The sequence below is a fragment of the Aegilops tauschii genome, chromosome 4 (assembly GCF_002575655.3).
Source record: "Aegilops tauschii subsp. strangulata cultivar AL8/78 chromosome 4, Aet v6.0, whole genome shotgun sequence".
NCBI lineage: Eukaryota > Viridiplantae > Streptophyta > Magnoliopsida > Poales > Poaceae > Aegilops > Aegilops tauschii.
Genome location: NC_053038.3, coordinates 106,494,788 through 106,516,409, shown reverse-complemented (window position 1 = coordinate 106,516,409; position 21,622 = coordinate 106,494,788). Strand labels below are relative to the sequence as shown.

General features: G+C 46.0%; 1 protein-coding gene across 1 annotated transcript; it reads left to right on the top strand.

The window, feature by feature from the left end:
* The first annotated feature begins 10,857 nt into the window (after positions 1-10,857).
* LOC109757819 (uncharacterized) lies at positions 10,858-21,409 on the top strand. Its single transcript, XM_073496367.1, has 16 exons — positions 10,858-12,076; positions 13,015-13,150; positions 14,218-14,296; positions 14,448-14,489; positions 14,597-14,659; positions 14,984-15,033; positions 17,563-17,590; positions 17,881-17,955; positions 18,032-18,142; positions 18,238-18,298; positions 18,572-18,798; positions 18,888-18,957; positions 19,134-19,175; positions 19,344-19,384; positions 20,480-20,606; positions 21,063-21,409. The coding sequence occupies exons 1-16, from the start codon at positions 11,005-11,007 to the stop codon at positions 21,182-21,184; spliced, it is 2,346 nt and encodes a 781-aa protein (XP_073352468.1). The 5' UTR covers positions 10,858-11,004; the 3' UTR covers positions 21,185-21,409.
* Positions 21,410-21,622: the final 213 nt, after the last annotated feature.

Genomic DNA, 21,622 nt, shown 5'->3' with positions numbered 1-21,622 from the left:
CAGATGCACCATCTAAAAGTCTGATAAAGCTATAAAGAGTTATAGAAATATTATTAGACTAATGCCTGATTGTAGGTTTTGCGTTCCTCTTACAAAATTCAAAGGACAAAATGTTTGTCAGAATAAATGTTTATCAAGAAAAGTTTTCTCGTGAAAGGATTAAGTGATACAGCTTAAGATTATTGGATCTTCGGCTTAAGTTAAATCAAAACTAAATCAGAAAGGTTTTGGAACATTTTTTCTGCAAAACTAATCAAGCAAAGAATCTGTTACATTAGATGTAGAAGATTCAGTTAAGACTAACAAAATACAAAGGTCAGGAAAGATTATCAAATCTACTAAAGATTTCATATTTGAAGAAGATGAAACCTATGCACTACGAGGAAGCAGTGATGGCGCCCAACTAAGATAGGTATTACTCAAACCATTTAAATCCAAAGTGAAATCCATATGCAAGGAACAAGTTTTGAAGTTGGAGAAACCTTTAGAAGGTGTATAAATGGATCTTTGATTACTCATGGATAATGATCCTGAAAGAAAAGTTTTCACAAAAAAAGTTTTGTAGGAATGGAAGAGTTGATCTTATCAAATCTTCTTGTTAGTAGTAATACTAAAAGTATAAATGGATTCCAATGATGAGTGTTGTATATTGTTCATATATAACAGATGAGTAGCAAAACTATTTTGAAAATATATTTCAAGTGGAATGTATGTAAGATACAATCAAAAGGTTTTTGTCAGGAATACCAGAATGATATAAATATTCAAGCCATGAATATGATTTGAAACAATGTGTAAAGTAGCTGGAATTTGATAAAGTAATTGGAGAATTTGGAATTTACAAGAAGCTTGTGGATACAAGAAGTTTAGTGGGAGCTCCATGACATTTCTGATCTTACATATGTATGACATATCACTTGATCATAAATAATATATAGTATATTAGCACAAAAGATTAAAATCATGTTTCTAAAAAGGACTTAGAATTATTGGATGAAAATCTATATAGATAGATTGAAACATCTAATTATGCCAAGACATGTACTGTGACAAAGTTTTAAAGAAGTTTAAAAGGAGAAAATGTTTCTCAAACTGTTACATAGCATAACACTATGCAGAAATCAATAGTTGATGGGCATGTGTGGATGAATGGAGTTCAATATATTCCAGAGATTGAATTCATCATATATGCTATCAAATGTACAAAGCCATATGTTTCGTATGAACAAATCGTTAATAGTAAATACCATGGTGACTCTAGAGAGGTTCACTAGGGTAATTACTTAAAGATTAAGTACCTCAAATGGACGAAGGTTTTGCTTCTTGTCCTTGGAGGAGATGAAAAGATTGTTGTAAAGAGTTACACAAAATATTTGTTGTAAAGGTTACACAAGACAACTTCATGACTGATATGAATTAGTTATCGGGCTATAATAGTTCTCAGAAACGAACATAAATTATGGATCTAAATGATATAGATTGAGGCTTGAGAGTTTTTTGATAGAATATAACCTGGATCAATAAAAGTTTATTGATAGACCATGGTATAGTCCCAAATGAATATTGACTATATGGAGATATAGCAAATGGACTATATGGAGATATAGTGTCACTATAAAATGGACTATATAGAGATATATTGTTACCATTAAAGTGACATAAAGTATTACACAAAAGACCAGATATTACCGACACAAATAACATTGGGATTTGAGAAATATCAGATCCAGTGACGAAGGCTCTACCACTAGCAAAGCATGAGCAACACAAGATAGCCGTCTGTGTTCGAAAAAACATGCAACTAGATTATTAACTCTAGTGCAAGTGGGAGACTGTTGGAAATATGCCCTAGGGGCAATAACATTTTATTATTATATTTCCATATTCATAATTCTAGAGTTTATATTCTATGCTATAACTACTATGATCCTGAAATATGCGATTCAGTGGAAAACTCATATGCATGTGTGAAATGATAAACAGTTAAATAAAAGGTTCCTAGTCTTGCCTCTAGGACTAGCTCAAGTGTTGTTAGTGATCACGCTTTCCGGATCTTAGGATATCATTAAGTGTAACGATAGTCCTAAAATAACATTGAGATTATGACATTGGAAGAACGATCATACTGAATCGACCCAATCTTGTATGTTATGAATTGAGTTAATATCATCTATAGTCAATTGTAATAACATAGTAACATGTGAAGTCACTTCTTGTTGTATGGTGGGCTTTGGGGTTGCTCAATCATCACCTATAACACGGTGATCATAACGACAACTTACAGGTTCATCGGAAAGTTTGATAAGGGACTAGATAGCTTGAGAGTGGGATTTGCTCCTCTGACGATTCTTAGGGACCTCTGGGTGTGACGACATCAATCATCGCCTGGCCAGACACAGGTGACTTCGTCACGGGGATGCCGGAACACAATAACGAGAAAGAAGAACAAAAATGGTAACGAGGATTTCGGTATAGTGAGCATGGTGATGACTCAGGAGGATACCGACACATCCCGGGTTTTGTGAAGTATCGTGAAGCAAAGGGAACATCACATAATAATCAAAGGTTCACTCTAATATCATTTGTGTGCTCATGGGGGTCGATATGGACGTCCACGGTTCCGTTGTCGGTCATTGAACGAACGGTTTCGTTCATGTCTATGAGTTACCGAACCTACGGGGTCACAAGATTAAGGCAATCACGATTTTTTGAGTGTTAGTAGGACGTGATTGATGATAATATATTTATGGAATTGTTTCATTAATATTTAGAATAGTTCTTAGAGGATCCGGAAGCGTTTCGGGGTCACCGGGAAGGTTTCGGTGAATACCGGGTAATACCGATAAATAATATAGTTGGACAATGTTTCCGAGGATTCCTCGTCCCCTCCTTAGGCCGGTGCACCAAGAGGGGCTCTTTCCCCCTTGGTGGCAGCCCATCCTCTCCTCTCTATCATATATATACATGAGGATTTGTGCACTTTTGATACAAAAGTTTTGGAGCCTCCTATAGTTCTTCTAGCTCTAGTTCTAGTTGGTCCTAGTTGACTAATTAGAGCTAGACTGATCCTCATAATTAGAAGCCCCATGGTTCTGATCTCCTCCCTCTAATTCTCCGGCAACGATTAGCTCTGGACGGTGAAGTGTTGTCGGATCGTGAAGGCTGCACGCTTGTAACCAAGTAGAGAGGCCGTGCTTTCGGTCCTCAGTTCATGGGCGGTTCGCGGGATCATTCATCGACGTTTCAAGGGACTTCAAGTACGATCTACACCGACACGTTCTTCTTCCACTTCAACTCAGTGACGGTAACGATCATGATCACAACCCCTTATGCAACTTCATATTGATCTTGGGTGTGCGTAGGCGCGAAATTTTGTTTTCTACTACGTTTCCCAATACCAACTTTGTTCTCATTACTCGTATCCGTGTTCCAGTATTCTGTGATCATAATCACAAGTGTGTGACCAGACAAAAAAAAAGAGATCCATGGGCACTAGCACCCAAGAGATATTTAAGTGTGTGACCAGACGATAATTAAACCGTACCACCAAGTGGGCCCATAGAGTATCTCTCTATCGTGAGAGGAGCAAATCCCAGCTTTGAACTATTGATACCAAGACAACGTTTTCGATGTACCCATAAGTCACCTTTATTCATATCCAGTTACGACATGACATTCTGTAAGCCCAAAGTAACCATTCGGTATGTTGCTATAAAATAATCTCATGGTTTAAGGACTAGGTAACCGTGAACATGTTATATGAAAATATCGATAACATAACAAACAAAGCATCTCTTAGAAATTCCTAAGTTGGCTATATCCAACTCAATTGTTCTGATAACAATGGTGTTCTCATTATTGATAGCATTCTAACAGTGCTCATGATCAGGAAAACAAGATCATCATCAATACATGAGCTAGTTTTAGAGGCGTGACTAGGGATCAATTGGTGTTTATGTTTCGGGGTTTCCATTGAAACTCATATTTAAGAACCCATACAATTATAGCATAGAAATTTTAACTTAATAATACATTTATTATTGCCTCTAGGGCATATTTCCATCAGGTAGCACCACCATTGCATGGTTCCAGCATCGTGACGCACGATCAAAACATTGGTCGTCGCTGGTTGCAACTTTTTTCACCCAACCGTCGACGGTTGCAGCTTTCGTCACTGCCGGTTGTAGCTCCCCAGTTGCACAGTTGCAGCTCGCCGTCGTCAGTCGCCAATGGATTCAACTCCATCGACATGCGGTTGTAGCTAAGCAAACCGTGGTTGCTACACCCACAACCACCACGTTCGTAGCATGAACTATGGGCAACGTCGCAGCTCACGATCGTCTTTAGCTGAGACCATAACCACCGCGAATCGGATCGCCATGGAGCGCTCTTTCCTTGGGATAGCAGCGCCCCAGATGGGACGAGGGAAAATGTTGTATCGACGGCCAATCCTCATCGAGGTGAGATGCGGTATGGATGTAAACGCGACGCTCGGCCAAAATGACTCGTGAATTCATGAATGAGAGGAAAATGGAGGACGAAGGCGACGAAGAGGATAAGGAAGAGAGAAGGCGGAAGTGGAGCATATGTGGCCCAGATTCATGTGTCGTGTCTTGGGTGTCACATGTGTGCGCAAGAGGGTGGCGACCGGCCGAGCGCCTTTGGACGCTTGGCTGATTCAAATCGTTTCCCTTTGCTGTACAGTACTTGATGTGGCGCACCTAGACTCAATAGAAATTTCATGGGTGGCGAACTGGCGACCGGCCTAAGGCCTCCTTTGGTTTAGAGGAATCTTGTAGAAATTTCATAGGATATGATTTCTATAGGAAAAATTCCTTTAGAGTCCTTTGTTTTGTAGGAATGGAATCCTATTTCTATGGAGGAATTCTTCCCATCCTCCACATTTCATAGGAAAATAAATATTAGCCTAGACTCAATGGAAAAAAATTCTATGATGTGAATCAAAGGGCATCTTTTTTTCTATTCCTACTAATAAGATTTGAGATACATGTCATCTCATTTCCCATGACTTTCCTATTCCTATGATTTTCCTACACTGTGAACCAAAGAAGGCCTATATTTTTTTCTAGTATAGTCGGTGGGTTCACTTGGGGGATGCCCCTGTCTTCTTGAGTCACTGTAGGCCCGTGGGCCTTGGCCTGACATTTATGCTTTCCAGATCCGACGCTACCTTCTCATACAGTCTTACCATCTTTCTCATTCTTGAGTGCTCACCAATATCCCCCTCTCTCGTAGTACACACAAAGGGCATTACTCTACGGTGAGTCGACTTAAGCCATGGACTGGCGGCGGTCAGGGAGCCCGGTGCTCGCCGGCGGGGATGTACTCTGCCCCGGCGTCCCCGGGGATGTGGGCCCAGCCACGTCGTCACCGGTACACCCTCTGGCGGCGCGGTCCAAGGCGCGCGCCGCGGCGGCGCTGGCGCATGTCATGACGCGCCCAGGCGCGCGAGTCGCCGCCGCGGACTCCCACTCCGATGAGAACGGGTACGGAGACGACGACGGCAGCACCAACGGGCGTTACGGCGGCGGCCGGAGCCCCTTGCACGGGTACGTTGCAAAGAGCGCCGGCGGCGTCAAGGACAAGTTCTTCGGGATGGCGTTGCCCAAGGTATGTATTTACTGCTAATTACTTCCTGCTCCAGTTGCTAGCATTTCCTTTCCAGCGCTGCCCGCGTTTCAGCTTTGGCAAGAGGTTAATTAGGCGGAAATAGTAATACATGGTGGAGTACTCCCAGAAATCCCTTCGCTGCAGAGGAATCAGGGAGGCGATATAGAGAAGCAAGCTTTCTCTGGTTGAGTTTTGCTCGAAGGAAGTTTCGATCACTCGAACCGTGTGTGCTCGTGCTTGCTTGAGAAATTTGATTAGCCCAAACATATGCGTCTTAAGGCCTGTTCGGACTCCCTTCTGCTCTCCAACTCCGCTCCGGAGCAGAGCAACATGCAGTGTTAATTTGAGGAGCTGCTAATACGGTGCTCCACCCGCTCCGCTCCCGAGTGGAGGAGTGGAGGGCTACCGAACACAGCCTTACTACCTCCGTCCGGGTATACACGGCCGGCTAGCCACCACAGGTCGTACGAGATTACAAGGCCGCATAGTTAATAGCGAGGTTGGTTCGTGAGACGATTGGCCAAGCCAGCGCATCCCCAGGAGTGGATTAAAAGTACTTGCGGCATGCAGGCCATTCATTGGGTGCATGCATGCAGAGCTAATAACCCATGCAGCTTTTGAGCGAAGATCGAAGAATCACACATTTAAAATGGCAAGTGCCTTGGTCCTGCTGTAGTGGCTTTTGGGCCTTAAAATCCCAGACGGAGGTTGTAATTTCTACGTAGAATGCTATTAGAAAGAAAGAAATGCTCGAGAGTAGTACTATGAACAGTTGCATTTCCGCCGGTCCTCCTCGGCGGCCCAGTCAGCCCGGCGGCCAGCGCGCACCACTGCGGCGCCATCGGCAACGGACAGAGGCGGAGGGGGGGAGGGGGGGGGGGGGGGGCGGGGGGACTGCGAGACGGGGCGGGGAGGAGGGAGCCGATGGAGCGGCGGGAAGACGGCGGGGGCCGGCGGGGACGGGAGAGGCGGAGGAGCCCGCGCGGTCGGAAGCAGCTGCCCCCGCATCCGCCACCACGGTCGCCGCAAGGAGCGCCCGAGTCGCCATCCGCTGCAATCCTATCTTGTTCAGTCGGTGGGCTCACTTGGCGATGCCCCCGTTTTCTTGAGTCACTGTAGGCCCATGGGCCTTGGCCTGACATTTATGCTTTCCAGATCCGACGCTACCTTCTCATACAGTTTTACCATCTTTCTCATTCTTGAGTGCTCAATATCCCCTCCTCTCTCGTAGGACACACAAAGGGCATTACTCCACGGTGAGTCGACTTAAGCCATGGACTGGCGGCGGTCAGGGAGTCCGACATACGGCCGGCGGCGCTCGCCGGCGGGGATGTACTCCGCCCCGACGTCCCCGGCACATCCCCTGGGCCCAGCCACGTCGTCACCGGTACACCCTCTGGCGGCGCGGTCCAAGGCGCGCGCCGCGGCGGCGCTGGCGCATGTCATGGCGCGCCCAGGAGCGCGAGTCGCCGCCGCGGACTCCGACTCCGACGAGAACGGGCACGGAGACGACGACGGCGGCACTGACGGGCGTTACGGCGGCGGCCGGAGCCCCCTGCACGGGTACGTTGCAAAGAGCGCCGGCGGCGTCAAGGACAAGTTCTTCGGGATGGCGTTGCCCAAGGTATGTATTTGCTGCTAATTACTTCCTGCTCCAGTTGTTAGCATTTCCTTTCCAGCGCTGCCCGCGTTTCAGTTTTAATCTTTGGCAAGAGGTTAATTAGGCGGAAATAGTAATAGTGGAATACTCCCAGAAATCCCTTCGCTGCAGAGGAATTAGGGAGGCGATATAGAGGAGCAAGCTTTGTCCTGGTTGAGTTTTTGCTCGGAGGAAGTTTCCATCACTCGAACCGTGCGTGCTTGCTCCAGAAATTTGATTAGCCCAGGCATATGCGTCTTAATTTCTACGTAGAAAGCTAGTATTACAGTAGAAAGAAAGAAATGCTCGAGAGTACTACTACTATGAACAGTTGCATTTCTGCCAGCGAAAATTATACTCTGCTAATCTGCTTGATCTACGCGGGATACCAGTAAAATAGTCAGAGCTTAGCAGTAGCTTAGGGAACCCAAAAGTAAATCACACGGGAATCCCGAGGCGGTCTGGTCGATGCCACGCAATCCATGCACGGTCAACGCGGCTCATTAATGCGTGCCCTCTGTCACTCTGACCTTTTTGGCTTTGTTTAATGGGAATCGGCATCGATCGGCCGACCGCCACGAAGAAAACCTCTCCGCAAGTTCATCCATGTGGTCCGGTGGATCGCATTCTCACGGTACATGACTCGCCACAAACAAGAGAAGAATGCGTCCTTGTAACTGAGGAAGAAAGAAATCGTTTTCTCAACTATTTAAATCGTTTCTTTCAAAATAAACATTATCTCTACAAATCGTTTCTTTCAAAATAAACATTATCTCTATCATTATAAAGATATATCTTTACTATTAGTGCTCATTCGTTTTGGATGAGCCCTACGAGATTTTCGCCCACAGGGTTATTTCTATGTTTAGCATTCGTCTCATCAAAAGAGAGAATTGTGTGACTTGATTCCTTAGGATTTTTAGCATTATGTAAGACCTCACGTTTTTTGTAATGGTTGTATGCACAAGACACTAATCATTTACTTTTCCTATTCCTCTAAGTTTTAAGATCCAATATAAACCGAATAAGCCTTTAGAGGGGAGTTCGTAGATGGTTGGTACCTCTCCACCACCTTGTACAACTTTTTTAGAAATAATTAATGATATTGATTACTATATGATATATCTTTGTCTCAATCGCCTTGTACAAATTAGAAGTGATACATAATTAATGCATGATGATAAGTAAGAAAACAGTAAAGCCATGTACAGTGCAAGGTGCCTAGGGGAGATGTTTAGAAAAGTTTAGAAAAATAAACAATTTTTAAGCACGGAGGCTTATTTTGAGTGTAGACACTTAATTAGGTACCCCTCTTATGAAGATAAGCACTGGTGCTTACGAAAAACTCGGTTTATTTTATCAAGCATCTCCCCTAAGCGTCTTGCATTAGACAAGGCCCAAGGTTTTGTTTTTTTCTTACCTCATTTGTCTAGGACTATTAGTCTGGTTGACACCAATACTTATCACAATCTGGTCTTTGGACTTTTGGTTATGGCCACTTAGCGCGATAGTGATCTTTCGCATTAGTTCCCCGCTTTTGTTGTTGGTTTTTGGTTCCCACATTCAGTTACGCATGTATATTAGTTATGCACCCAGATCTTTGCTTGGCCTATTTATTTGTTCACTTATCTTCCATGATCTGAAGTTTCTAGTTCCGTCGAACTTCTGCACAGTTGGCTCCATGGAAAGTAACAATGCTACTCCATTTCTTCACCTGGTGCCATATCACTTGTTTCCCTTTTACATTTCACTTGGTTTGTTATTTACCAGTTGTCTAAAAATAAGATTTAGATCGGAAATAAGATTTAGATTGATCGATTACGCGTGGAAGCAACAACGTGTAGCCTCGAGGCTGAGATGGGCGACACGACTGGCTATGGCATCCCTGAAGAGGACGAGCCAGGACCTCACTGGAAATGGAGACAAAGCGGCCAATGTAGGCGAGGATGAGGCTTCGTGGGTGCAGGTTGAGGTTATTCATTTTTATTTCCCCTAGGATTAGACAACACACGAGCTCAAGATGGCAATGACGTGGGCATTTCCGGTAAGGGTTTGGACAAGACCATGCTGGAGGCGAGATAGGGGGAGAGCAATCTCTAGGGGAGAGAAAGGCCCCCGGGGAGAAGAAATTATGTCTTTTGAAAGCTAGAAGGTGAACAATGGTGTTCTCCGTGAGGGGAAGGAGAGGGGTTGCAACAATCCAATGGTCCAAGTAGAATCAACTGAGATTTGAAAAAAAAATCAGTCGCCATAGATACTCCCTTTTTCATTCGGTGGATTGATTTCGTGTTGGTTGAGGGAGCAACTAGTTAACGAGCGCTCCTTTGGGAGCCTCGCAACGATCAGCGCCACTTGGCGCGCTCTCAGCCATTCGTCACGTGTCGCGCTCTGGACGCTCCCTTTGGTTTTTTTTTCGCACGCGTTTTCGGCTTTTTAAAGGGTATTTTCCGGGTTTTTTCGACGTTTTGGTTTTCCCCCGGTCTTTCTTAGCTTTTTAAAGAAAAAAAAATTGCGTGAAAAAACACGTTTTCTTTTTTTTTTTCCTTTCGCGAAAGTCACCGTTTTTTTTCCGCGAGAGGCACGGTTGTGCTTTATCGAGAGTCACGGCCGTGCCTTTCGAAAACGAAAGAAAATGCGTTTTCTGTTTTTTTTTCTTTCACGAGAGTCACGGTTTTGCTTCCGCGAGAGGCACGGTCGTGCTTTCGCGAGAGTCACGGCCGTGCCTCTCGGAAAGGGAAAAACAAAACGCGTTTTCTGTTTTTTTTTTCTTTCGTGAGAGTCACGGTTTTGCTTCCGCGAGAGGCACGGTTGTGCTTACGCGAAAGTCACAGCCGTGCCTCTCGGAAAGGGAAAAAATACGTGTTTTCTGTTTTTTTTTTCTTTCGCGAGAGTCACGGTTTTGCTTTCGCGAGAGGCACGGTTGTGCTTTCGTGAGAGTCACGGCCGTGACTCTCGGAAACGGAAAAAAAACGTGTTTACTGTTTTTTTTCCTTCCACGAGAGTCACGGTTTTGCTTTCACGAGAGGCACGGTTGTGATTTCGCGAGAGGCATGGGCGTGCCTCTTTCGGAAAGGAAAAAAAACAGTGCTTCTGGTTCGGTTTTTTCGCCTGGTTTTTTTCGTCCGTTTTTTTCTGGAAAAAAAGTTCGTCAAAACCTATCAACACAGGATCTAGTTTTGAAGATCTCTACGTGAGGAATCCAATGGTGAAAACGGTTCGAGATTTGGACGCACGGTTTAAGAGATAAAACGTTTTGAATAAACGAATCTACGAAAAAGGGAAAACTGCAGGTTGCGACAAATGACGCGCTGCATGTGTGCCACTTATCGTGATCTGGAAAAGTGAAATGTTGTTTACAACGAGTACTCCTTAATTAGTGATTTCAGCGGCTGAACAGGCTGAACGAATCAGAATTCTTTCACCAGTCCTTAAAATAAATCTTTTAACCGGCCGCTGCCGCTGTGCCGCATGGGCACAACGCCAACATGGTCCGAGCGTATGGACCAGGCCTCATCGTACGCATCCCCCAATGGGCCTCCGCGCCCGAGCTGACCTGGTCGTTCCTGCCCCTTTGCTCGAGCCGCACGCCTCCGCGCACTGCACCGCGCCCGCGTGTCACGCCGCCGCTAGCCTTCCCGTCAACGCCAAAATTCCAACCTCCCCTGTCTTCCCGACCCAGACACGAGGCGGAGATAGAGAGGAGAGCAAGTCAAACAAAAGTCAAAGCTACAGAAATGGACGCAGGCCGGGCCGGCGGTGGCGGCGGCCCCGCCCGGAGGCCACGACCCGCCGCTGCGGCGTCGGATCCCCGGCGCGCGGCTGCGGCGCGGGAGGCCATGTTGCGCATGGAGGAGGTCATGATGGCCCACGCGGGCGCGGCGGGCGAGTTCAGCATGATCATCGAAGCTCCGCTCCCCAACCTCCAGCGCTACCGCCGCAACGCGACGCCTCCTGCGGCCCCGTCGTCCGACTCTCCCTCGCGGAGGCGCGGCGGGCCTCATGACGCCGGCGCGAGGGACGACGTCCCCACGCGATTGCGGCGCGAGGGAAGCGTGACCGAGGACGTCGGCAACGCTCGGGGGGTACGCGGTGGGGAGGACATGGGCTACGCGGACGACGCGCGCTCGCGTCGCGGCACCGGGGACGCTCGAGGGGCGCGACCTGCAAGCACTCGCGGCCGGGAGGAAGAGACGGAGGCGCCGGTGCGGATGAGAGACCCGCGGAGGGAGAGCGGCCGTCTCAGCGCGCCTCCTGGGAGGGTCGTCGAGGCGCAGCCAGACGTCGCGTCGGCCGTGGAGGAGGAGACACCACTGCAGCAGCTGTCGCGCGGAGCGCGGAGTTCGAGCGCGGATAGGCGCGTGGAAGCGGCACTGGAGGCGGAGGCGATGGCCGCGAGACCATCAAGCCGAGGATCGAGGCGGGAGGGCAGTCGGGATGACCTGGTGAATGCTATTGTTGCTGAGCCGGCGGTGGAGGCGTTGGCTGCCAGACCATTAAGCCGACGATCGAGGCGGGATGGCAGCGGGGAGGACGTTGTGAATCCTATTGTTGCTGAGCCGGCGGCGGAGGCGTTGGCTGGCAGACCACCGAGCCGACGATCGAGGCGGGAGGGCAGTGGGGAGGCCGTTGTGAATGCTATTGTTGCCGAGCCGGCGGTGGAGGTGGAGGTGGAGGCCGATGTGGAGAGTGTCGGGTGGGGTAGCAGCCGAGGGAGTGAGGATGGAGGCGAGGAGCCGGTGGCGTTGCCAAAGCCGCTGGAATCAGTACTCACCGGAGGCCGTAGCAGGAGCAACTCACCGGCCATAAGTAATGTCAACGATGATATCCTTCCTTTGTTTCAATCGCACCAATTTCTTGGAATTTACTGTGAACCAATTTGCTCAAACTAGGCTAAGCATAATTTCTTTTATAAACCGAGGCAAATTTCTTCCATAGCAGTGCTAGCAGATAAGGGGGGCATTTAGTTGATAAAGCATACAAATTGCATCAGGGGTTTAAGTGGTAGAGCTCATTTTGTCTGAAAATCTGTCCTGGTTGAAGTTGCTGCCACCACCCTTTTGAAGGTCCATCCTATTCCTGTCCCAGCAAGATTGGCTGAAAAGGATCAGGAGTTTCAACCATGTCACCTGATTGGAGAACACTGCTGTTGCTATCAGAAACTTGTCGGTTTTTCATTTCCATAATGTCCCTAGTGTTCGGCCTGTCATTAATTAGGAGGCAAGCAAATCCCTTGAGCTTGGAAGTGCACTTAGAAGTCCAGAGCCGCTTCATGATCGGCGGGCATTGATCGTGGGCGAACAACATATTATACCAAAGCAGCCAGAGCGATGTGGAGAGGACCAAGAATCGTCAGAGTTGGAGCTGGTCTGAAGGCTGAGAAATCTCCCCTGAAGATCTGAAATTCATCAATGTTGATGTAAAAATCGTCAGAGTTGTTTGTCACCTAATGTTTTTGTTTGTCAATAACAGGAACTGTAGTTGGTAGGTTATTTTCATGGTGGTGCTGCATTTGATGTTTCTTTTTGGTATAATTTAAGCTTGTTGTGCTTCATGCTGAATGGTAAGAAAAGTAAACGGGTGAAAAAGTTGATTTGACTTTTGATTGTCTTTAAGGACTGAACTATTGATGCATGCGCATGATAACCTGATTATCATAATTGAAGGATGATGTGCTTTTCAGAATTTCAGTTTTCAGTTCTATGAATTGGCCGGCTTATTATATTTGTCCTCGTTTACCTAGTTAGGTCGGAACGGTGTGGACTCTGGTGTAGCAAAGCGCGCACAATCAACAGGAAGGTCAAGCTTTGTACCACCTGTTGGGGCTAATGTGAGGCCTCTACAAGCTGTGGAGGTGGCCAATGGGACACCTAGAGAAAGAAGGTAACTGAATATGCTTTCTGAGATAATTTGTTTTTCTTGAATTGTAGTGCTGTACTGCCAACACCACTTCTGTTTTTCTGAAACAAACCAATATTACTTCTGAAAACATGGGTGCAACTTGCCTAATGCATTTTCTGTTATAATGTGCAAGTTGGTGCCCTGTAACCAAATCCAGAATTGACACTCTTGGTTTTAGTTAGTTATCGAAAAAGAAAAGCAATATCATCCATGTGATTCATGATGATTTCAAATAATTTATGAAAATTTAGTGAGTGTGATGTATGGCACACAAGTATGACCATGGTGGTGGTAGGCAATTCTAGCACCTAGTAAGATGAAAAATTACTTGTAGAAAACTGACTTTCCTTTGGCTGCGTAATAAAAAAGAAATTGAACGGCATTCCCAAAATGTAAGTGAATCAGACACTTTCTCTATGCTGCAGAGAACTTAAACTGCACAGGATCCCTGGTTGATACGAATAAGGACAATTTTGACTTATAAGGCATGCAGGAAGGGCCAGTTATTTCTAGTTTTAAAAATGTGACTGTGGCATGTTGTGCAAATGGGTTTTGTACAGGAGAAAACAAAGGAGCTATATTTATCTGTAGTTTACAATGAAATAAAATTTGAAAAGAGTTTACAATTTCTTTTTTTACACTAATAAGTGCTGATTCTCTTACCTTGCACGTAGAGAGTATAATGTTACTATTTACAAAGTATTATCTGATGCCACCATCTTGTCTATTCCTAATCGGCTAGCAAAATTCCTGTTTACGTATTGCTTTGAAGTTTTCAGCATGAGCACACTGTGTGCATTGACATTATATTGCTCTAATCATTACTCTTGATCTAATCATCACACCCCCGGCATCTTCTTATTGACTTAAAACGTTTACACAACAGTCCTCACCCAAAATACACTTATGATTGCTGATATTGTCGGAGTAACTTTCACTACTTCTGCAAGATCATCCATTCCTAACTAATTTTTGTCAAGATATTTACATGTAAATTTGCAGCAGATTGTTCAGATCAAACCTAATAATTTTACTGAAATATTTTGTAGGACAATCTATCCAGATCCTACTTTTGCGCAGTCCGGTCGATCAAGAGATTCACATGACAGTTCAACATTAACAGAAGAGGTTTGTCCTCAGTTTTGTTGTTTTCACCTCATACGTTATGAGGCTGGATGCTTTTTTGCAGAGATATTAGTTATATAATATGACGTGTTCATAAAAAATAATGAAGTACCTTAATTCAAATGAGGTCAATCTGATTACGGTTGCTTTTCAGGTTGAGATGCTTAAAGACGAGAATGTGAATCTTTTGGAAAAGGTACGTTATAATTCTTGCATGTTGTGAACAATTCGATGAAAATAAAGTAAAGGGTAAGTGTCTTATGTATGGCACTAGTGATAATACTCCTGTTTTTTCAAATTTAGCTTGGACTAGCAGAAGAGAAATTTAGACAATCTGAAGCTCGGACAAGGGAGCTTGAGAAACAGGTAAGCCATGTAGTAATTCTTTGATGTGCCATGGAATTACCAAGATGACATTTGCTACTTCTTTACATATATAATTATAAATGGCTAATACGAATAAGGGCAGCGTTTCTCACTTTTAACCTGAAGTGATATGGAAGCATCAGTCGTTATCCTGTCTTGATTTAGTTTCAACTGGTTCAATCTTTCTTTTTGGTCACATAGCTTGGTTATTTCGCTTCTATCACCATGAGTCAAGGAGAAGTACTGTGACCAATGCAAGTAGATAATGTAGTTATGATGATCACATATTATATTATCCATCACACAATTTGTTAATATGTTCAGGTTGCTAATCTTGGTGATGGATTATCTATGGAAGTTAAACTTATGAAAAGGTAACCATGCATATAATTTGGGTCCTCTTATGCCGGGGTGTTTTCTCTCCTTTTCAAAATAAAATAAAGTAAATTTGGGTACTCTTGCATGTTGGCTTGTGGTAGAACCAGGGATCCTACCGGACCTACTCCGTAGGTTGTAGGGGAAGGATGGAGGAGGGCGCGGCGATGAGTGGGCGCGCCGGCAGCTGGGCGTCGTCGCGTGGGAGGAGGATGGCGGCGGCGGCTAGGGTTAGAGGCGGCCAGGGTTCCGGCTCCTCTGGGAGCCGGGCAATAGAGATAATATTATTCTTATTGCTTAATTCCAAAAAGAGTCTTACAGCCTATATTTATAACCTAGATAACTTGCATAAGAATTAACCTAAGATAACTTGCATAAGAATTAACCTAAGATAACTTGCATAAGAATTAACCTAAGATAACTTGTGGGCTAAGATTGCCCGGTGGGCCTAGCTAAACCGGCCATAACACTTCTCCCTGCCTGCACAAACAGCTCGTCCTCGAGCTGTAAGGTGGGGAAGCGCTTGCGGAACTCCTCAAGGCGATCAACCAGCGTCAAACACCTTCTTGACAGCTGGGGCGGCCAGGTCGGCGGCGACGGGATCCTCCGGAATGTAGTCTGCAACCTCCAGGTAGAAGAGTCGCGGGCAGGCATGGCCGGGCGTGTAGGGTTCATCGCAGTTGAAGCACAACCCTTGGCGGCAGCGCTCAAGTAGCTCGGCTGAGGTGAGCCGGCGGAACGGGCGCGCCGCGGTCGCGGCGAGGGGTGCCGCAGAAGCCTGGGCAGGCCGACCCTGCGCGGAATCCGGCCCGGGTAGCGACCCAGCGGTCCGGGACGGTGATTCCTGCTGGATGGCCACCGCGCGGCGCTCGAATGCGCGGGCATAGTACATGGCCGACTGGAGATCCTGGGGTCCCCGAAGCTCCACATCCACGCGGATGTGATCCGGAAGTCCACCGACAAAGAGGTCGGCCCGTTGCTGCGCCGTCACACCCGACGCATGGCAAGGCAGGGCCTAGAAACGGTCGGCATAGTCCTGCACCGTGGAGGTGAAGGGAAGGCGGCCGAGCTCCGCCAGGCGGCTCCCGTGAACCGGAGGCCCAAAGCGGAGGAGGCAGAGCTCGTGGAAGCGCTCCCAAGGAGGCATGGCGCCCTCGTCCTGCTCGAGAGCGTAGTACCATGTCTGTGCCGCGCCGCGGAGGTGATAAGAGGCGAGCCAGGTACATTCCGATGCAAGGGTGCGCTGCCCGCGAAAGAACTGGTCGCACTGGTTGAGCCAGTTGAGGGGGTCCTCCGTGCCGTCATAAGTGGCGAAGTCGATCTTGGCGAACCGCGGCGGTGTCTGTGTCGGGCCGCCATGCCGAACTGGCTCGGAGGAGCGGAACAGCGAGGCGGGGGGCGCCTGGTCGGAGTACTCCGGGTAGTGGCCGGCGGAGCCGGATGGCCCACCGAACTGCGGAAACGGAGTCGGCTCGGCGGCAGCCGTGGTGTAGACCGGTGATGGCGAAGACGCAGCCGCCCATGCTGGAAGTGGAGACGGGGACGGCGGGAACCGGACCTGATGGAGCGGTAAGCCGGGCGGCGCGGTTGTCCCCGAACTGATCAAGGACGGCGATGGCACGGAGAACGGCGGCTGCAGAGGTCCGGTGGCCGCCGCCTGCGGCGTCTGCTGTAGCGGCCAGGGGGCTGCTGATGGCGCCGGCGCCAAGTGCCAGAGGGGCGCCGCGGCGGCCGGTGGGCCGTTCGGTTGGGGCGCCTGGAACGACAGCATCAGGGGGGCGCCGTAAGCGGAAACGCCCTGGGGCGGCCACGGCATGTGGACGTAGGCCGCGATGGGCGCCGTTGGTAGGGGCACGTAGGGCCCGGCCGCGTACTGCTGCTGCTGCAGGTGAAGGCTCTCGACGGCGGTGACGAGATCCCGCAGGATGGACGTGACCTGCTCCGGTGTGAAGACGGCAGACGGCAGTGGCGCGGAGGGGACCGGGGATGGCGGCGCGAGCGGGGCCGCGGTGGAGACGTGGCCCGCCAGCGCGGTGGTCCCGGCGGCGGATGTCATCGGCGCGGTGAGGGGCGGCGCCGTCGTCATCGGAGCGGTGGAGCCGCTGGACAGCGTCGGCGGTGGTGGTGGCAGCGACATGATCTGAATTTGGTCTCTGATTACCAAATTGGTAGAACCAGGGATCCTACCGGACCTGCTCCGTAGGTTGTAGGGGAAGGATGGAGGAGGGCGCGGCGATGAGCGGGCGCGCTGGCGGCTGGGCGCCGTCACGTGGGAGGAGGATGGCGGCGGCGGCTAGGGTTAGAGGCGGCTAGGGTTCCGGCTCCTCTGGGAGCCGGGCAATAGAGATAATATTATTCTTATTGCTTAATTCCAAAAAGAGTCTTACAGCCTATATTTATAACCTAGATAACTTGCATAAGAATTAACGTAAGATAACTTGTGGGCTAAGATTGCCCGGTGGGCCTAGCTAAACCGGCCATAACAGCTTGCCTACCACATTTTTTGACGATTTCCTATTTGAATGCAGGAGGGAGGAGATGCTAGTGAGGAAGGAGGTACAATCTTCGTTTTGCTTAGTTAGATATTTTCTTGATAACATTGTCTGTTTTTTCTACAATTTTTCCAAATAAAATTGCTGTCGATATCCAACTGTGATGAATGGTGCCCCCAGGATTTGTTTTCGCTTATGTACATGTACATTTTTTTCCAAAAAGAATGTACATGTACCCGTATACACTTAGGTCATAGAAATGCATTCCTTTTGTTAGTCATATAGCCAATCTTTGGCTCCTGGATATGCGTGAAAATGATACTGGTATATGTGTTTTTTTTGAAATAAAAACAGCAAGAAATAAGGAAAGCGCTTATATCCAAAAATGATAAAAGCGAGGAAATCACTACTCTTCAACAACAGCTCCAGGTAGAAGTACTAACCTACAATAACAAAAACAGTATTGGTTGAATCATCTCTGATGAATTGTTATTCTCTCGTCTAGTCTGCAAGTGAAAAGGCTGCAGTTGCTGAGCGGAAACTCAACGAGGCTGAATCTGAAACAAAAGCCTTACGCACAATGACACAGAGGATGATCTTAAGCAAAGAAGAAATGGTTACTTTCCTTTCCCTTTTAATCCAAAGATGCAACCTGACAGAGAGGTCCGTCGTCTTGTGGAAATGCTAATTTAAAATGCATGATGTTTGTAGGAAGAAGTTGTTATGAAGAGATGTTGGCTTGCCCGTTACTGGGGCTTGGCTGTCCAATATGGTAATTCCTTGCTGCGGCCTTAGGAAATATTGCTGAACAAGGACTAAGATTCACACAGAGGGCTTTTCTTTATGCAATTAATTCCTAAAGACTTAATGCTGGTCACATGGCATACATGGACTCAAAATATTTCCCATCCTATAATACCAGTCCTCGTTTTATTCACACAATTACGCTCTATTTCCTATGTTTCAAGACTCCCATTAGAAAACAGTAACTTCACTCCCACTTTTAACTTGCCAGTTGATTTCTGCAAGTTCCAATTGATTTCAGGCATCTATCCAGACATTTCTATGTCAAAATATGAATACTGGTCTTCGTTTGCTCCTCTTCCCCTCGAGTATGTGACATCTGCTGGACTGAGAGCTAAGGATGGAGGGAGTAATGAATTGGAAGAAACAGACATGCTTGTTCATGATTTGACTGTCACAGCGGGAGAAGGCAACATAGAAACAATGCTTGCTGTTGATAAGGGACTTAAAGAACTTGCCTTCTTAAAGGTGCTTATGTTTTTTGATTGAAATCTGATCTTCCGCTTATGTTGGCTGTTCTGAATTCTGCACTGTTTGTTTCTAATTATTATTCAAAGGTTGAAGATGCTGTTCTTATTGCTCTTGCCCAACATCATCGTCCTAATGTTGCAGAGCTATCAGATCCAGGTCTGTTTTTTTTCCGTGGATCTTCCTATTTGTTATTAACTATGTAAATAACTAAAATATTAAGAATACAGTTTGCAAAAAAAACTATACTGGGGACTCATTCTAAATTGTTATCCTTATTTCATTTTACTTCCTTGCACATCAGAGAGGCTAACGCTTATGTTTTTTATTTGCAGATATTAAATCATCTGGTGATGAAAAATTCACCGAGGCATTTGGTACAATCATCTTTATCCTTATTTTCTGCCATCTAAGTATAGTTAGCTACATGAGAATGCTGTTCTTTCAGCTTTAGTTAGCTGTTGCACGATGCTATGCTATCCTTTTGCGATGTAGGAATTTTACAAATTTCTTATCATTGTCTAACTTGATTTCTGGTTCTGCAGACCTAAGCAAGGAGGAAGAGGAAGATGTGTTGTTCAAGCAGGTAGCTCTTGATGTATTTCTCGTTTACAAATATATGATGTATTTTATAATCCAGTACAAAATAAGTGTGTTCTTTCCTCTATAAAGATATGCTCGCCATTTTGAAATAGATGCCCTTTTTAGAGTTGGGCACAAGAATTAAGAATGTGAGTGAGTGCCCCTATTGCCCATCCCTCTTTCCTCACAAGGGCATTAAATTACCTCTTTTTCCTACCCAAAGCAAGGCATGCAAGCACAAGAAGAATTAATTAGCTATTTTTTATGACACTGAAGAAGGGAAAAGTACCAGCATTATGACTAAAATTACACTGGAAGTATAAGAGGAGAAGTATTTTGATAAAAATATTGGGAAGCTAGGACTCTCCCAGTGCAGGCATCATAGCAAGTGGCGTGCACTGCCAAATCAGCACGTAGATGATGTGGCACCGTAGTTAGGCACTCACAATGCATTGTTTCTTAACTCGTCATCGTAGGTGGTAATGTATTTTTAGAGACAACCACCCTAATGCATTGTCTCTTAGGTGTTGTATCTAAGTGGTGTGGCATTTAATTCGTTTAGGGATAGTGTGTTCATCTCTCAATATTGTGGTCTAGCTGTGGAGTGAAGTAAATGAGAGACATAGGGAGAGAAGCAATATTGTTTGTGGTAGCAGAATGTTTCTTTAGGCTGTTGATTAGACAACTGATTCTTGGCTGTGTTTGTGGTGTTTTGATATTCTTATAATGTACTCCCTCCGTCCCAAAATAAGCGTCGCTAATTTAGTACAAAGTTGTACTAAATCAGCGACACTTATTTTGGACAGAGTAAATTATGGTGTAAATTGCATATAAGCAGTACTTACTTATAGTGTAAATTATGAGACATATTAGCTAAGGAAGCTTCTCAAACTGATTGTAGTAATTTGGAATCTTCCATTAATTTGTACGTACATCATATAGGAAATATTGCTGCTGGAAAGTTGCCATTGCTTGTGAGAATGACAATTTTGTCCAGTTTCACATGCCAATGGGATTCTTGGGCTTCTTCCTTTTTTTGTTCTCTATCTATGTTGTTATTTTGCTTGTAAAAGTGACCCTTCACTTTGGTATTACTCAGGCTTGGCTCATGTATTTCTGGAGAAGGGCTAAAATCCATAATGTGGAAGAGGATATCGCAGAGGAGCGACTGCAGATGTGGGTTGATCGACATGGGCAGCAACCAACTTCACATGATGCTGTAGATGGTATGCACTTAACTGCTTATACATTGCCCACTTAAGCTAATTTTGTTTGTATTCATTTCCTAACAAAACATGCAAACTGTCACTAATTATGCTGCAACCTGGATCAAATGTGAAGACATGACTTTGCATAATCAAGCGGGCCACACATAATTTACAGTGCACATCTTGTTATCGTAAAATCATAACGCAACCTTGGCTAGCAACAAGGTTGGGATGCAGAGTAGCAGCGGAATGAACCTTTAGGATAACAAACCTGCCCATCTCTTAAAATTGAACTGTCTTCGTCTAGAAGGTTAACCATTTATTAGGTTCTAAATGTTCCATTCAAATTGCTAATTTGGGATCTGGCAATCAATTCCAATTGCTGGCCCAGCCATATCGCTAACTTCAACCCCACATAATTCTCCACATCCCCATTCTGTTTGTGCCCATTCATGAAACACAATTTTGTTACAGTTGAGCAAGGGATACATGAACTGAGGAAGCTGGGAATCGAACAACTGCTGTGGGAATTCTCCCGCCAGGAGGTGAATGTTGCCGAAGGTGAATTGTCAGATGCCGAGGATGATCTGACTTAGGAGACTCAGTCCAACAGGCGATGACCATGAATCGCTCCCATTCAGCTCAGTGACACCTCTGTAGTATACCGAAACCGCAGGACATTGTAAAGATATTTCTGGTTTTGGTTTGGACTCCCGATTTCCAGCTCCAGAACAGTTCATTGATTTTATTTTATTTTTGTACATAACCTGCATCCAACAGTGTTATGAAAGCGGCTTGAAAGGATAAAATCATTCATTATACATAGTGATGTACTTTCCATAAGCCTAAGAGATAGCTGAAGTAGTCACTGTATATATAACTAAATCTGAGAATGGTTTCATACTTGAACCATACTTGAACCATACCCGTATATGTATTCTCTAAACCATACTTGAACCATAACCGTTTAATATCATTTTCAGCCCAACCAAACTAAACCCACTATTTTTTCCACCCAAACCAATTTAAACCCA

Coding starts and splice junctions, on each gene's coding strand:
- LOC109757819 (XM_073496367.1), top strand. CDS start 11,005: ATGGACGCAGGCCGGGCCGGCGGTGGCGGCGGCCCCGCCCGGAGGCCA. Junction 19,176..19,343: donor AAAATTCACCGAGGCATTTG/GTACAATCATCT, acceptor CTGGTTCTGCAG/ACCTAAGCAAGGAGGAAGAG. Junction 20,607..21,062: donor TTCACATGATGCTGTAGATG/GTATGCACTTAA, acceptor ATTTTGTTACAG/TTGAGCAAGGGATACATGAA.